This window comes from Paralichthys olivaceus, chromosome 10 (assembly GCF_024713975.1).
Source record: "Paralichthys olivaceus isolate ysfri-2021 chromosome 10, ASM2471397v2, whole genome shotgun sequence".
NCBI classification, from domain to species: Eukaryota; Metazoa; Chordata; class Actinopteri; order Pleuronectiformes; family Paralichthyidae; genus Paralichthys; species Paralichthys olivaceus.
In genome coordinates this window covers 4,487,818-4,505,191 of record NC_091102.1, presented here as the reverse complement: position 1 = coordinate 4,505,191, position 17,374 = coordinate 4,487,818, and the positions used below count along the sequence as shown (strand labels likewise).

The window sequence follows — 17,374 nt, the reverse complement described above, 5'->3', positions numbered from 1 at the left end:
ACCCAGAACTAAACGACAAAGTCAGCATTTGCGTTTCTCGTTGAAGCAAAAGGTCACAAATTGCTCAGACCTGTGGCTGCAACCACCAAACACAACAGGTTTACAACCACACAGGACACACACTGCAGGTCGCCCCATTAAAACCGATTGACCCGAAAGAGGCAGAAAAGAAAAGCACGGCCTCACTTTGCTGTTAAAGCCTCCACTGATGCATTAACCTTTTCCTGTCCGAGGCCCTGCAGACCTCATCAGCTGAGTGGCCAAAAATAACCAGCAATCCCAGCATGCCTCACAAGTTGCCATGGGATCAAACAACAGGGAGGGGGAGGGTGGGCATGGAGGGCTGGTTGAAATCACATGGTGGTGGTGGTGGTGGTGGAGAAGGGGGAGGGGGTAACGGTGGTTAGATAGGACAAGAGACAGTTGGAGAAAAAGTGAGCGAGGTCGATGACAGAGTGATTTCACTGCAGAGTAATGTGTGTGTGTGTGTGTGTGTGTGTGTGTGTGTGTGTGTGTGTGTGTGTGTGTGTGTGTGTGTGTGTGTGTGTGTGTGCGCATGATAGTGTTATGACAGGGCAGATCTTCCATTCATCCAGGTCTTTTATTTCAGTCCTTCACACTGTTGAATAAGTGCCAGGATACTTTCTCTTGTAAATACTGATGGACAGACGGAGACACGCACGCACGCACACACGATCCTTTCCTTGTTGTCGTTTCGAGTCGAGTAAATTTACAGAGGCAAAAATTAAAAGTTTGTCTCGGAGGTCAACATCCTCCTCAAACTCCAAAAGAGGAGAACAACTTTCAAATAAATGTTACATATAAGTATTTTTTGCACAAACTCATTCACACACGAATCAATAAAATGCTGTCTCACATATCAAAAAGGCTCCCAGATGTTCAGTGGGTGTGTTTTTATGACTTCTCTGAGTGAGAAGGACCCCTGAGCTCTGCAGGGGCCTCTCAGAAGCAGGACAAGTTACAGTATGTAGGACAGAGAGCACACATTGAAGCCCCCAGCGCCCACCAGCACCTGCCATCAAAGCTATTGTGCTGTCATGGTGAGAGTATTTGACGAGAGGGCAGACGAGGAGAGGTCGCCTAGCATCTGAGGTCAGAGAGCGTGTTTATAGAGCGAGTGCGAAAGTATAAAATTTAACAAAGGCAACTTTAAAACCAATCTTACTTAAATGCAGTTGTATTACACAAATGTAATGTGACATCATGATGGTGTGGTATCTGCTTTTTAACTGTGCCAGACGGAGAGAAGAACTGACAACGCTTCACATCTCCTTGAAACAACCTCAGAAGCGTTTAAAAGAAAACTCTTTGTGTCTAAGTCCTTTTCATGCCCCCGTGTTGAAGTGGTCGATGCTGCCTGATATAGACAAATACTCGAGACCAGAATGCAGCGTAAAAACAAGGGCAAAATACATTTGGAGCTGAAAACCCAAGAAAATCCCAAATGGGCAGCGTGGCAGCAAATGAGCATTCCATCAAGAGAGATCTAGGGGGGTCAAAGCTATTTCTAAAGGGCACACACACACACACACACACACACACACACACACACATACATTCATACAACACAGCTGATGAGGTGATATTGTCCTACAGGGTCATATAACCTCACAAAGTATAATTTCAAACTTTTGACACACCATGACCCTCCATCGCTTTCAATTCTGCTTTTTGTGCTTTTTATGAAACTCACACTTCCTCATAATGATGACAGTGTGAATCCAAAGTTTATTTATGAGTTATTGTATCGTTCACTGGATGGAGACAAGTCAACACACAGCCGGTATCCTATAGTTCCAAATCTTCTCCTGATACGATGAATATACAGCATAGATTAATGTTGAATCCACGTTGGAAGGTATAATATCAAATTATCAAAATACAATCCTTCACAAGAGAAGGTACATCCAGTATCTCATCCACACTCACAGGTCAGTGTTATCCACGGACATGTCCAGGCTTGTCCTAGAGATCGGCCACGTGTGTCAGTGAAAAGACTTGGACATGGTTCAAGTATTTCCAAGCGGCTGAGGACGACTTTTAACACGGTTCAGTGACTGAAAGCCTCGTGCAGCTCTGCCTTCTTCACCTGCAGCTACACAGGTTGTACAGGGATGCAATGAAGTCCGAGTTTAATAAGTGCCCGTTGTCTCACGTGTGTCATGTTCTGATCATGAATTCACACGGTCCACATATGTTTTGCTGTTTTTTCGTTTTGTTTGCAGGTAAGAAGACATTGTCATGACAGTGCTCGCCTCCTCATGTGCAAATGTTCCGCCAAAACAAGATCCCCTCTAAAACTATTTTGTCCTCACCGCCGACACAGCATGGATCTGGTTATCATTTCAAACTGCTCTTTGTTTGGAGGAAAGAAATCCTTCTGGAGAGGAACACAAAGCTTAAGTGCTTTGTCACTTCTCTTTTAACGTGTCTGCTGTTGACAGACTGTGTAGTTTGTGACTGTACGATTTGGTAAAAGCAAATCTTAATTATTGATAATGATGATGGGGTATAATAATTATGGTTTAAAAGTCAGAGAACACTAACATTTTAAGGGATATTGGTCAAGATTTGTCCAAACGAATGATGTCCACATGAAAAGAGACACCACATTTCAGCAGCATCAGACACAGCAGCTTATTCCACCAGACACCCCCCCCCCACACAGGCAGAGAGTTGCACCACTAAACACTTTCCAAACCAGTCTCCCAGGCAACCTGGTGCACAGAAGACTGGGTACAGGCTGGTAGGAAAACAGCCGTAGGAGGGCGTCACTGTCAGATCTGACCCTATAATGACCCGCGTACCAGCTGCTGTCAACATGCTGGGGGCAGAGCAACAAGTGTGCAAGAGTCAAATGCCCACAACAACGACCAGCACAACAACAACCAGCACAACAAAATGTGGCTTTTTCACAGACTGAACCTGCCATGATCGCACATGCACTCCAGGAGAAGTGTGTGTGTGTGTGTGTGTGTGTGTGTGTGTGTGTGTGTGTGTGTGTGTGACAGGCAACAAGTGATGAGGAATACATTTCTACAAAGGGCCCCCGAGAACATCTCATTACATCCAAAGCAACGACTATTTTGTGAGAACCCCCTTCAACTCTATGATCAGCTACAGGAACGTGGCCACCGCCATCAGAGAGGCAGTTGGTGGTTCAGTTTCTTGCCCAACGACATGTCGGAATGCAAACTGGAGAATCCCGGGATCAAACCACTGACGTTCTAGCTATTGGACGACCTGTTCCACATCTTGAGCCACAGCCCATCAAGACTGCAGCAGCATCATGGTCAAAAAAAAAAACCCAACAGGCACCAATGGCATCAACTTCCTGCCAAAAGCTTTGAAATCTTAGAGGTTTGGTGGAAGATTGGAACGACTGTAACGTCTAATACTTTACTATTATTCATGTGTCTGCACTTTGATTATAGTTCTGATGCAAACAGAGCCGTTTGAAGATTGGGAGGAATAACAGGATGCTTAGCGTGTGTGTGTGTTGTTTTGAAGCATTTTCGGGACTTGTGCTGTTATTAGAGAGTTCTCAGTAAGGAAATGATGGGAAACTAAGTAAGAAGCTGAAAAATAACAACAAACGGTCCACACCCTGACGCTAACCAGGAAAACCGAGATTCATGGTTGACACGCAACATCATCATCATCCTGCCCGAAGAAAGGTTTTGTTCAATACTGGTTATAAAACCTGAGTTTCTTTTTTCCAATACCTGAAGAGAGGAGCTGCAGAACTGGACCATTGGGTGGATTGTATTTTCAGTCAGTCACTTTAAGTATCTATTTACATTACAACAAAACAAGTGAGTTAAAGTTTTCAAAGGAACATTCCACATTTGAAGAGGACATAACAGAGTAGTCTTTCACTTATTAGTGCAGATATCTTTGCAGGTTAACCTCTGCTTCCATCTGAGCGACAAGACTTCCCCCCCCCCCCCCGCACAGGCAAACTTCTGAAGTGTGTTTGATTTTCTGTATCTGCATGGTAACACAAGCAGTCTCCGAGTCAGAGACGGCACCGCCTGCTTTCAAGAGGTTTTCCCAGATGTCAGCGCTGTGAGGTGAAACCCTTGTAGCTTCAGTTCAGATTATTTTCAGTTTTTTTGAAGCGACTGTGTGTCTGTCTTCAGCTCGGAAAAACCTCCTCAGCTTAAAAACCCCACTGTGATGACATCAGGTGAAACATTGTCATCGACATTTAACATGAAAAAGAAAGCCCCTGAAATACGGACAGGAATCATCAACAGTGTCACCTCGCTGCAAACTCCTCTCAGCTGCAGCCTACATGTGTTTTCAAGCCCATCGGTGCTCATGGGAGTTTGCACAGAGTCTGCCCGGCTACAGGAGGAAGTGCTCTCAGAAAACTCTGGCCCAATCACAGGCCTGGGTTCTTGTCAGCTGGCTGAGGCTCATCGCCGCGGTCCAATCGCGCGGCAGGATCTGTGGTCAGGTGACGGCTCAGACCGGCTCACAGTGTTTTGAAGCAGATGAAAACAAAAGCAAATGAGGCTGAGTCGTCTCCCAGCCAGCTGCCTCGCTGTGTGCATGGCAGACAGGAGCAACAGAAGCCCGTGAAGGAAGAACAGATTTATTATCACTACGGCAACAAGTGTGTGTGTGTGTGTGTGTGTGTGTGTGTGTGTGTGTGTGTGTGTGTGTGTGTGTGTGTAATGAATAGAAAGAGGGAGACATTGAATGAAAAGTGCGATATCAAGTACAAACTGGATGAATAGAGAGTTCAGAAAAACTATTGGCTATATTTTCTTATATTAGTTTAGTTTGGTTATATAATAGTTCCAGACTCTTACATGAAGAATTTCTACAATTTTGAAAAACCTTTTCAATCAATTGTCAGTTGTCAGTAGATACCAAACAAGTGGAATGGATTCAGCTTCTTAAACATTTAATTTTGGGTCATTCAGGACTCTTAAAACTAACTCGAAGCCCTGAAATGACCTTTTCAGTGATATTTTGGTTGTTATGCAAACTCAAATCTGCCACAAGATTAATGTAAATCTGGTTTAAGTTTAGCGTCTCAGATGGATACTGGATCATTCACCTGTCTGGCCTCCACCCACACACACCCACACACACACACACTAATACTTTGTGATAAACTTTAACTTGGCAGGATTGTACCGTTTATAAAATGAACCATGACATTATACATTATTATCTTACATCTTAAATGTACCTAGATATTGATATTTCAATGACAGTGAGTAGAAATAACAATTCAAGAGTCAGGTTTTTTTTAACAGAAGCAAAGACGAATGAGTGTTACAGATGTTTCACAGACTCACGGACTGACTCTGTTTCCTCTAAACAAAAAATACTTAGCTGCGAACTACGACACAAACTTCTCCCTCAGGTCAACAACATGCTCCAAGACTCTGCTTAAGCTTTTACAGAGGACAAATACCCCCCCCACCCATTAGAAGCTTTGTTTTCCATGTCCAGATGGCCACCATACAGTAACCACCCCCCCCAACACACACACACACACACACACACGCACACACACACACCATGTCCAACTGTTTTAACTACAGACAGCTCAGACAGACCAACAACTGTCATTAAGAGCATGGGCCAGACGTGTGTGTGTGTGTGTGTGTGTGTGTGTGTGTGCAGGAGGAGGGGCTATAATAAGCCAACAATTGGTTGGGCCTTTATCTGGCAGGCTACTTGGGCCACTTCTTACTCAGTCACACTAACTGGAGCCAAAATCACTGACCAACACTCAAAGACTCGTCTCAACTCTGGAAAATAAACTATTCTCATTAAAGTTCATCACTCAGCCGTTATGCAAATTAATCACAGCGTCATGCGCGTCTTCAATTTCCTTTTTGCAGTATGCAATATGCCAATATCATCCATTATTGATCCCCATGGAGTAAATTCAACAGCCCAAGTACAGAATAAATACAGCTCCAAAATAGAATAAAAATAAAATACAAATATACAAGAAAAAATAATTCTTCCAATTAGATAATAAGGTATGGAGCAGTGCAAATGCAAAATAAAATATATTATATACAGAATATTGTATAGTTCAGTGTAATATTCAATATATATGTTGTATGTATGTAAAACTGTCCGATGCAAAGAGTGTTCAGGATGATGTGTCTATTAATGTGAATATTATCATCTCTCTTTATTTTGTTTCTGCTCTGAATAGTTTAACTGGACAACAAATAATAGCACAATGTGATAATGTGGATAAATTCTGCTCAGTGTATATGACTGAAGTTTAACTCAGAGCACGAGGCGACCCAGGTGGCGGCCATTTTGGGTCTAAACAGAGAGGCATTCAGTGGGTTTTTATCAGACAGGGGCCGGTCACAGATAACAGTATGAAGGGACTGTTGTACAAGATGCTATCTAGTGCTGTGGGAAATCAATAAGGGTGGAGTCCTGGGAAGAGAGAGAGACAGACGGAGAGAGAGACAGGCGGAGAGAGAGACAGAGAGAGAGAGACAGGCGGAGAGAGAGACAGAGAGAGGCACACAAAACACCTAGAAACACTGTGACAGCTGTGACTGATGTTTTGACCTTGGAAATATGTGTGTGGTTTTCAATCTCTGTGTGTGTCTGTCTGTCTGTCTGTCTGTGTCTGTCTGTCTGTGTCTGTGTGTGTGTGTGTTGTGTGTGTGTGTGTGTGTCTGTGTCTGTGTATACACACTCATGACTGCACGATTTAGCCAAGCTCGAATCCAAAGATGAAAAAAAAGACGAAAGAACGGACCAACACCGTGATAATGTCAAGCAGGATCTGTATTTGCTTCAATTTGTTTGGCTGTTCTGAATGTTTCTCAACTTCTGTTGCACACAATGCAAAAATCACAAAATAGCTATCAGCAAGAGAAGTAGTAGAAAGAACACAACGTAAATATTCACGAACATAGAAGAACGTTTGATTCTGCGTAAGAGGTAGTGTCTCTATTCTGTCTTGTGCTCTGATCTGTAACATCACATGCATCTGTTCTTCTTTTTTTTCCTGAGTGATCCCTGTTCCTCAAACACACTCAAGTTTTCCTGATGCTTCTCCATCTGGATTTTAAGTTCTGGTCACATGGACGTTGAGTATTTAAGACTCGCCAGCAGTTTTAACATGATTGATACGACACACAGGAAATATTCAGCAAGCTGGAACCAAAACAAACGTCTGTCAATCTCACTGGAATATTCCTAAAAATAGAAAATGCTCGACGTATGTGAAGCAGGATTTGAATATCTATCGTGGCGTCTGCTGGTCAGTGGGACAGCAGCAGCAAAGGAAAGCACAAATGGATGTTTGTCTGAAACAGGAGCCAGAATCAACGGAATTAAACCCTGACACGTACAATGTCTCCTTCACTCAGAGACACAACCTCAACTTCTACATTTCAGGAATTAACCTGAATCAAAAACCTCGCAGAGTTTTACCGACCGGCGTAAACTGGGCCGACTCTCATATGATGGACGTTCAACTGCACGTGTCATGTGCAAAAAGTCAGACAGCTTTGTTTGTTTTTGGTTTTTTAAAACACACAAGAGGAACCAAGAGGAGACATAAAAGAGGAAGATGATAAGGAGAGAGAAGGGGAGGGGGGGGGGGGGGGGGGGGGGGGGGAAAGAGGAAGCAGAAATCAGGTCAGTCAGACTGGGAGATACGACTGAAATTTACAGACTGACGTCGCTCATGGGGACAAAGAAGTTCCATCGCTAAATTTAATTTGATCTGCTGTCTGGAATCCGACGTCTCCTCTTCCTCCTCACAGCAGACGTGGAGATGATTAGTGCGACGGATGTAAAATGTTAACGTGTGATGTGTGTAAGTTCTGTGGAAATAACAATCGACACAAGCTTTTATCAACAAAAGCTCTCTGATCTCGTCGTCTTTCCAAGTTGACGACTTCTACATGTATGGCTCCTCTGTATTCCTGCTCACATGAGCTCACTCAGACATTTTACACCCCCGCTGGAAAGTGTCCGGACGTCTGAAAGCAGCTTCGGTCGAATCTTTCCTCTTTTGTTTCTTGTTCCCTGAAGAAAACGTCTCAGTCAACAGACACAGCGAGGAGCCGTTAATACTCTCAGTCTCTTCAGCATCACTGCCTCAGAGCTACAACAACAAACCATCTGTTTGCACTGTGTGCATGTGTCCGCGGCTCCACCCAACACCACAGTAACACAGACCGAGGGAGTTCTCAGCAGACACAGAACCATCTTCATCGAGAAGGGGTCATCTGTTCATTGTGACGTTTTCATAGAGAAGAACAAACAGGAACGATGCTGTCGTTTCAGTTCTGAGGTATTTTTGTTGAGGCGACTGTCAGAGGTGTAGAACAAACGTCTAAAAGCTTTTCAATCTCAGTGGATGTATGACGAAATGAAGTATTTTAATACTTTTTTTTATTTTCAAGTAATTAAAAAGGTGATAAACTTGGGCTATAGCCACTTGTACCATTTTTTTAAATTAACATTTGTTTTGTTTTCTAATTATTTCAGCGAATGAAATATTTTTTTTTTTAAAACAGTTTTCAAATCATATTACTTCATTAGGTTTTGTCCAGAATCCAAAGGTAATAATCTTCATATTTGAGAAACTTAGACTAATGAATGTGCATCTATGCTTCATAAGAGAGTTTAAATGCTTCCTGTAATTCAACTAACGAGATTAATTGACTAATTAATCCAACAATATACTGCGATATTAAAATAACAATTAGTGACATAATCTACCCAGTCAGGTTTAGTTTGTCGCTTTGTTTTTTTATCGAACAACAGATTTGATAAAGAATAGCTTACTTCATTTTAAACATATATAATGTGAATACTTTTACAACCTAAGCTTTTAGAAGTACAATCTATTCATAAATCAAAACCTGTTGACCTGACATGAATAAATTATGTCGGTGTTTAAAGTGAACATTAAGTTTTTATGTCATTTTCTCAGTCCTGAAGATTTGTGTGAACTTTACAATAACATTTTTATGTGATCGGTTGACTGCGACGACCTTTAACTCACGCAGGAATAATAACACATTAAAGTTAATTTCACACATTTAACAAATTCTATAATTTATCAGATGAATCATTGCTGTCAGGCAGAGAGGATAAAATAATATTGTGTGACATAAAAATCAGAGTAATTATATCTTAAAAAACGTGTGAGTGCTGAAGAGCAGCTGATTAATGATTTTTAAAACATCTTGTTCTTTGTCCGGATCACTGCCTCCTCTTCCTTTTCAGCGTGTGCCGTCTTATGATGACGGATTACAGACGCCTTCCATCAAACTGCCCCACCATCAACGTCCTCTTCATCCTTGACAGGCATGTGACGAGGGTCAAGGAGGAAGAGGAGGAGGAGGCGCGACCACCCCGGTTTCCTCAGCTGCTCTTTTCCACCTCCTCCTCCTCTCCAGTCCATCCGAGCTAAAACCTTCTTCCTCCACTTCTTAATCCCAACATCTCAGGGCTCCTGCTCTTCTCAGGGAAGCATCCTGACCTTTGCATTGCACATCCAGGGTGGGCTTGAAAAATGTGGGAGAGGATTATTTTTTCCTCATCGTCCACCAGGTTCAGGAGCGAGCCTGAGCGGCTGGTTGAGCCGATAGACGAGGAAGAAGGGAAAACTCTTCTCACCTCTCCACAAAACTGGTGTTTAGCAGTGTGCGTCTGAGCAGCGGAGTGATCTGAGGCTCCTACTGTGAACTTTCAGCATCAATTCAGAATCGGTATCAGGAAGGGGAACATCTTTAAGGGCTGTTAAACTGTTTCCCAACAACAGACCCTGCAGGAGTTAAGAGCTACAGTAAATGTGTCTCTTTTAATCTTTTGTATAAAAACAAGAGCAATAAAAACCAATAAAAAAGCATCTGCGGTGAATAAAAAGTCAAAAAGTCGACAGATTGGAGATAAAACAGAGGAATCCTGCAGCTGATGTGTGAATGCATGAACAGAGGATCACCAGCAGCTGCAGCGGGCGAGTCGCTGCATCAGTCCACGCAGTGAGCATCACAGAACATGACCCAGATACTGTCTGAGGCTGCGTCTAATTTTAACTTCACTGTGGCTAGCAGGCAGAGCTGGTCACTGCTAACACACTCATTAGCAAAGAATGTGGCGTTTGTGCGAGTAAGAAGATAAGTGTAACTTCTGTAATCCACGATATTCGTGTGTAATTGTGTTTTTATGCAATTAAAAAAATAAAAGTACAATCTCTTAAGATAGATGCAGAGGCAGTTCTTTCACTGGACGTTCTTAACTGAAACTTTTCCGACTTGTTCATGAAGACGCATGAACAGGTTTGATCATTATCGAGCAATTTAATCAAGATAAACACTGTGTCTAAAATTGTGCATTTCCAGCGATCAATCTTCTAAGATGGTTTCAACGACATTGACGCTGTAATCAGCCATAAAGAGCAGGAACTGGAAGAGGACGTCGTGATAAACATTTAAAACCATCCCAGAAAAAGAGTTTAAAGATCAGCTGTGTTTTCAGATCCTTGAAAATTGATGCAGTGTGAAGAGAAATCACTTTTGGTGTCTGGTGTGACGTGAAAAGATTCAGTGATTGTTCGTCTGCCACTGAAAACAACACTCAAAACAACACAAAACTCCGCCATCACAAATCGTGACACAGTCGAGTTCCTGTCGCTGTGTCGGTGGCGGAGCTTCCACCTCCTCTGATTGGAAAGGTCACAGTAAGTTTCGCCTGTGAAAGAAAAGTTCCCGGTGGAGACCTGGTTTGCTTTACCGCCACCGCCGCTGTTGTTGTTCCTGCTCGTCGCGGCCGCGCTTCATTTCCTGTGCCGTGAAAGGTCACAGCAGACATGGCGAACATTCCAGCTTGAATAGCCGGAAGGTTGGTGAGCCAGCTTTGCATGAGTCTATTCCTTCTGACAGCTTTGTAGTTCCTCCACGTTACAGAGGAGGAGCCAGCTTATAAATACCTCCCATAGAACTGGGTTAGGTGCAAAACAATAGAAATTGTGTTACTGTTCGACTGATGACTGATTTCTGCTGAGTTTTAAAATGTCTATTATTAGTATCTATTATTTCAAGACACATATTTCTTTATATAGATCCAGTGTGATTTTAAGGCTGAAAAATTATAATATGAATAAAAATGTCAATATTTCAATAGAATCTGATCCAAAAATATAACAATTATATCCTTTTTTTGTTTTAAATGATTATTTATTGCATATTTTGGAGTTGGGGACATTGTTATGGGATTTTGCACTTTTAATAACATAAGACAAATTTCTTGCGGCCCTTATTTACACTCATGAGAATCCAAAACTGGAGACTATTTAAAATTTGTTTTTTTAAATCCACAGAGCCACCACCAGAGGAAGCACGTTATAACTTATGTAATTGATAAATTGTCGTTCGATTGATAAAATAAGTAAAAGAAAATCAAATGTTATTGCAGGATTGTCTTTTTTTGGAGCTGTTGCTGCAAACAGGTCAATTCCAGAAACACTGAATCATCCCTGTGTATGTTCTGTAAAAACCTCATCTCTTGCACTGACACACGTGCAGCGGACAGATGTGGCGTGCGTTCAGTGAAGTGCTGCGTTTCCTCTGGGAGCTGCAGGGATGCTGCTCTGCTGATGACTGGCTGCTGGTGGAGAGCCACACCCAGACAACAGGAAAAACAACAAGCATCTTCCCTGTGATAAAGTCAGGAAGAAGAAAAGCAGAGGAAATGAAACTGCTTTGAACGGCTGTTTTTTTTATCTGAACATCATTTTCACTTTATCTCGTTTTCAGCTTCTCGAATATGATTTTTCCGATTGACGCGGAAAATCAATAGTTGCATTTCTGCTGCCAGTTAATCAGATCTGAAGGATATTATTACATCACACCCACTCCTGGTGCTCTTCACTTGTTTCCAGTGAGGTCGAGCACAAAATCAACTCATCAGCATCCGCAAAAGACATATTGGTGTTTTTTGAAGAATAACACTTCATCTGCAGTGAAAGATATCTGACACTGAAGTTTCCCTTGTAAACTTTCATGAAGGCCGTGAGAAATGATCTCATACTGTTTAAATGACTGATGTTTAAATGGTTAAATGATTACAACAAAGTGTATCAGACAGTGAAGGAGGGCTCTGCCTCAAATAAATTATTCATTTAAAGATTGAGTTTATTGATAGAAAACAATGATCATAATTCTTCAATTGCAAATTAGAACATAAATATAATATAGTATTAATATCCGTTGCTCTTTATTAGAGTTAAAGAGTTAAAACTAATGTTCTGTATTCTTGTTCCTGGTCATAATAAAATGTTAGCACAACTAATCTTCATCCTAACAGTGCTGTTGTCTGCGCTGCACTCAGAAGGATTTGCACGGTGCATCAAGTTGTCACTTTCCAAACTGCAGAGACGTTTCGTGTGGAATGGCAGAAGCCGGGTTGTGGTTTTCTAATCTCACTATCACAGCAGAGCCACCAACTTCTCCTCGCTGCGCTGATGACTTCCGCCGTTTCACTACTTCCTCACAAACATTCCCCCGCTCTCTCTGCCGCCACCCACAAGAGGAGAGGTAACAAACTTCACCATTCTGTTCAGGGGGCTTTAAACACTGATCAGCTTGACTTGTTTTGCTCGTTTTGTAAACCTGAACGCAGCCCGTCTCTGTGAGGCCGAAACAGCTGCAGCTGCGGTTTGAAGCCGAGAAGCTCAGTAAGTCATAAATGGGTTCAACCATTTCCTCAGAGAGGGGGATTCCCAGCCCCACATGCTGAGTGTGGTCTCACCCCCAGAGATTTAAAAGTTCCTGTTACATCTTTCAGCCCTAATTTAAATTCTCTCTCTCACATTCTCTCTGTGACCCTCCACCTCTTTAATGAAGCTGAGGTTTGTTTATCTATTTCTTTGAATTGATGAAAACATGTTCAGTCGGATTAACTGGTGAAGTATTTCCTTGAAAAGCCTATTGTCTAAATGAACTGCCGTGTTTTGTTCATGCTTTGAACATCTCGCTTTGATGCTTTGAAACCCAAAGATCATTTTAAACATTGTACAGATATTAATACTTCATTAATAACGTTTTCATAGCGAAACCAAAGTCTCCTCAGGTGCATTTTCTTGCTACCATCTTCGAAAAGGTCAGATAAGGCTGCAGGTATTCTTGATATAGACCCTGTAGGTCGTTGTTAGTAGGTACTAGTTTGTTTGCCTTATGTGCACGACGTTGTGACGTCAGTTCTGTGCACCAGGAGAGGAGCGGCGAGCATGAACCAGACTTGAGGCGGATCGCCACGCGAGTATCAAGTAAATGGAAATGCACTGAAAATGGAGGCAGAATAAAAATTAAAAACATTCCAGCAGATGTTTGCACTTAAACAGTTTAAATTTTAAGAACTTGATCAAAGACCAACAGATTTTTTTTAAGCGTGTGAAAACCAGTTCGAGAGTTTTAAGGTTCGATGTGAACTTTTCCAAACAATGTGGATGTCGTCAAGGTCCTTCATCCTTTCTCAGTGGCAACTAAACAAAAACACATTGGTGATTAAAGGGTGAGTGCTTCTCTCTCTCGCTCTTGTGGTTCCTCTTTTCTTTATTATGTCTCTCTACCTCTTTCTACCCCCCCCCCCCCCAACCTCTTTTCTACTTTCTTTTCCACCCGAACAGCTGCATCGAGTCGCACTCTGCAGCCTGAGAAGCCGGAAGAGTTGAGGATCATGTGCACATGTGCAGACACACACAAACATACGCAAACATTTTTGATTCTGATGTTTGCGAGACAGACTTCACAGACAAGAGAAGCAAAAAAAACTAAAACTAAAAAAGAAGACCTTGGTTCTTCCTCACTCAAACTGCCATGGCACACGTGGTTATGATTCACCGAATCCTGAGGGAACTAAACTCAAAATGTCAAGGTTAATTTACGTTCCAGTGCATCTGAGCATTCCCACAATCACTTGTCCGTCGCTTTAAATGAAAGCCGCATTCATCCTCCACCAAACCACAATGAAACGCATCAGAAACAAACATAAAACATGTGACCACTCTGCCATTAATGTGCTTCATTAAGATCATTAGACGTGTCTCTGTGAGATGACCGCGCAGCACACGTTCACAGAGGTTGGCCTCGGGGCTGGCCTCGTTGTCCACGACTGTAAAATCTGATTCAACGTGACACTCGTCTCGGCGGCAGATTCGCTCCGTGCTGCTGGTCACTTGTGAAATCCTCGGCGGCACAGATGCAGTGAATTCACACTGTCCTGTGAACGTTGACAGGGCGTTGTACATGCGTAAAATAATAAAAAAAGACTATAAACAAGATGTGCAGGTCAACACATCGCTGCTCAGAGTGCTGGGTGATTTGTTTTTACCTCCTCCCTGTCTGTTTGCTTTTAGCAGGATTACACAAAAAACCACAGAGCAATTCTTGGTGGAAAGATGGGACATGGGAGAAAAAAGAACCCATTCAATTTTGGCATGGATCTGGACAAAGGATTACCAATTACCCGGGGAATAATTCATGGATCTTGATGAAATTAATTGTGCATATTCAGAGGACTAATATCTATAAATGTGGATAATTTGGTGCAGCTTGATTGAATTAAAGAAGACTGCTGGACCTGATCATCATGTGACAGAGTGACTGGCTCCATTTTTACATTGCACTAGCTGGGGGGGGGGGGCAACATGTCCTTCAGCAGACTCAGCTCCGAGACCTGAAAGCCTCCTCAAATATACTTAATGACTTTGTGGAGGACACCGGATTACTTGTTATTTACTTTGCACATAGTTTAAATGAGCCTCAGCTCATAACCTGCAGAGCAAGAGCAACATTAACTATGTCTACATGAACACCAGTATTCTGACTAATGACCTCATTCTAAATGAGACGTTATTTTGTGACACGTGACAGAGCACGGTCTGACCATGACTCATGTCAACACTATGTCCACGACGTCCGTTTCTGAGAAGTTTGGTTTTAATTAGTTATCTGATCTGATAAAAACAGGTTGGAACGTCGGCGCCTCGATACCGGGACTCATTTACCTAATGTGCAGACTCTGTGTGTTACGGCTGAGTTCGTATCCAGGATATTTTGGCTTCCTGTCTGGATAGTGTGGGGAAGTGGAGACCATCTTTGTAAACTATGACTTCTCTAGGATCTAACAGTCAACACAACACAACAAGCATCAACATACAGTTGGTAAGTAAATCTGCTGATCCCGTCTTACTGAAACTTTGCACACCTCCAGCAAAGTCGACGATTAAAGGTAATTAAACCAGTAATGCTGAATTTTCAAACCTCACATGACCCAATCACCAAACCAGCGTTCAGTACCAAACCTCAATGTTTAATTAAACCTATTATAACTGTGGCAGCCATGATGTTAAGTAACCTTGACTGTAAATTCAGGTTTTAAATGTTGCGATGAGTCGGTTTTCCAGCCACAAGGACACGAGAGTCAATCGCAGCTTTGATTCTGGAACACAAATATCCACGAGCCGAGCTGTCCAATGGTGTGACAGCTTCCAGGTCATTACCATGGAGACATTTCCCACTGCCACCATCTGTGACATTAACGTGACGTAAGTCCAAACAAACCATTTTCCTGCAGCAGCAGACACCAGGAAAGTACAGACACGGCGAGACACACAAAATAAACACTTCCTCACACACGAGTGCTGCATATTTCAAAATGATATAAAATAGCTCAGTCTCGGAGGAAGAGATCTAGCAGCTCTCTTCTTTCCATCTGCTCTGGTTTCTACCAGGCAACAGCAGGATGATGTCGCTGCTCGTCTCTGATGGAGGCGGCAGAAGCACCAGGTCTCCATCAAATGCTTTCCACTGTGTGTGTGTGTGTGTGTGTGTGTGTGTCTGATGGGATGAACAGGCCTATCCCTATAAATGCAGCAGAGAGCCTCTCCAGCAAAAGGCCTGCTGGGCAATGATGTGCACAAATGCGCAATGTAACACCGCCCACCCAATGGTGCACAAGTCGGTCAGCGTGGCGAAGGCTGTCATGCATGGATGGAGCTGGACTGATCAGTGCAAAGCAACGCGTGCAGTATGTGGAGGAATATTTTACTGGGGTGTGGATGAAAGGAGGAGGAGGAGGGAGGGAGGAGGGAGATTGGAGGAGGCTCCTTGGGACCAGAGTGGGTGCACAGGGATGATGGTGGTGAAATAAAATACAAAGTAATGAATGTGCAGCAGTGACAGATAATCCAGTGCAGACACTGGTGTTATAATAAACCTGAGACTGAAGGAGGAGGAGAAAAATACATCAATGCATGTTTGTGCTCCAGTTTTCGCCTTCTCTCTCTCTCTCTCACACACACACACACACACATAGATGAGGCACACACCAACCTTGTACACTTGTCCATAGGTGCCATTTCCCACCACCTCCACCAGCTCGAAGATCCCAGCAGGATCCTGCGTTTGGAAAACAAACAAATATGAATTACTTGGTGTAATTAATTGATTCCCTGTTGCAATCTAATTACAGAGGGGTGAGTTGGATGTGAGCACCGGCAGCGCCCGGTTCTCTGGCCTCCCCATGCCAGCGGATATAAAGACAAAGAGGAGCCGCCTCTTCTCATGTGATCGTGCGGTGGTTCCTGTGGGGAAACCAGCGGGTCTGTGGGGTGTAAATGCCCGGGGGAGACACACTCACCCGCAGGGAGGCCAGGTCTATGTCCACCAGACTTTTGGCCGGAGAGTCGTTCGCCATTTTCGCAAAAAGAAGCGGAGCTAAATCAGCGGAATAGCGGCGTGTGTTCGATTCTCCTTCAAGCCCGCGATGCGAGTCTCATCCTCGGGTGGGTTTAGTCTTAATCCCGCCGGTGGTGTTCTCCGTCCGAGGCTTGTTTTTCCCTCTTTGTAATCCCGGTGAGAGGCTCCGCTGCTGCCGCTGCCTCCGCTGCTACATACCGAGCGACTGCCGGAGCCCCTCTCTCTCTCTCTCTCTCTCTGTCTGTGTGGCTGTCTCTCGACCACGATTCCCCGCCCTCTCTCTCTCTCTCTCTCTCTCTCTCTCTCTCTCTGACAGGGGCGGCTCTAGAAGATCTGGGGCCCAGGGCAGAAATCAGCTGCTCGTGAACGCAAGCGTCCAACCGAGAGACTCCGTACTTTCTGCGGACTTTCTTCGGTCGCTCCCCCGGTGTAGTTACAGACCCCCCCCCGGAATTACAGACCCCCCCCCCCCCTTCCCGAGTCAGAAGTTGCAATTGGAACGACCCCTTGAGTCAAAATTTCGTCTCAGAACGTCGGAAGAACTTCACCGCGCCCGACTTCAAACTCCAAGATGGCCCCTCCGTGCATCAACAGCAGTGAAAGCTGTAGTTTGTACTGTTTATTAGTCC

General features: G+C 43.4%; 1 protein-coding gene across 15 annotated transcripts in view; it reads right to left on the bottom strand.

The window, feature by feature from the left end:
• LOC109637931 (mitogen-activated protein kinase kinase kinase kinase 4-like) overlaps window positions 1-16,971 on the bottom strand; it is a 70,142-nt gene extending 53,171 nt beyond the window's left edge. For all 15 annotated transcript variants that reach the window (XM_069532940.1, XM_069532942.1, XM_069532943.1 and 12 more), the window contains exons 1-2: window positions 16,687-16,971; window positions 16,380-16,445 (exon numbers count right to left, since the gene is read on the bottom strand). In XM_069532940.1, coding sequence (XP_069389041.1) covers window positions 16,380-16,445; window positions 16,687-16,743 — 123 coding nt within the window. In that variant the 5' untranslated portion in view covers window positions 16,744-16,971. The remainder of the gene's footprint in view (window positions 1-16,379; window positions 16,446-16,686) is intronic.
• Window positions 16,972-17,374: the final 403 nt, after the last annotated feature.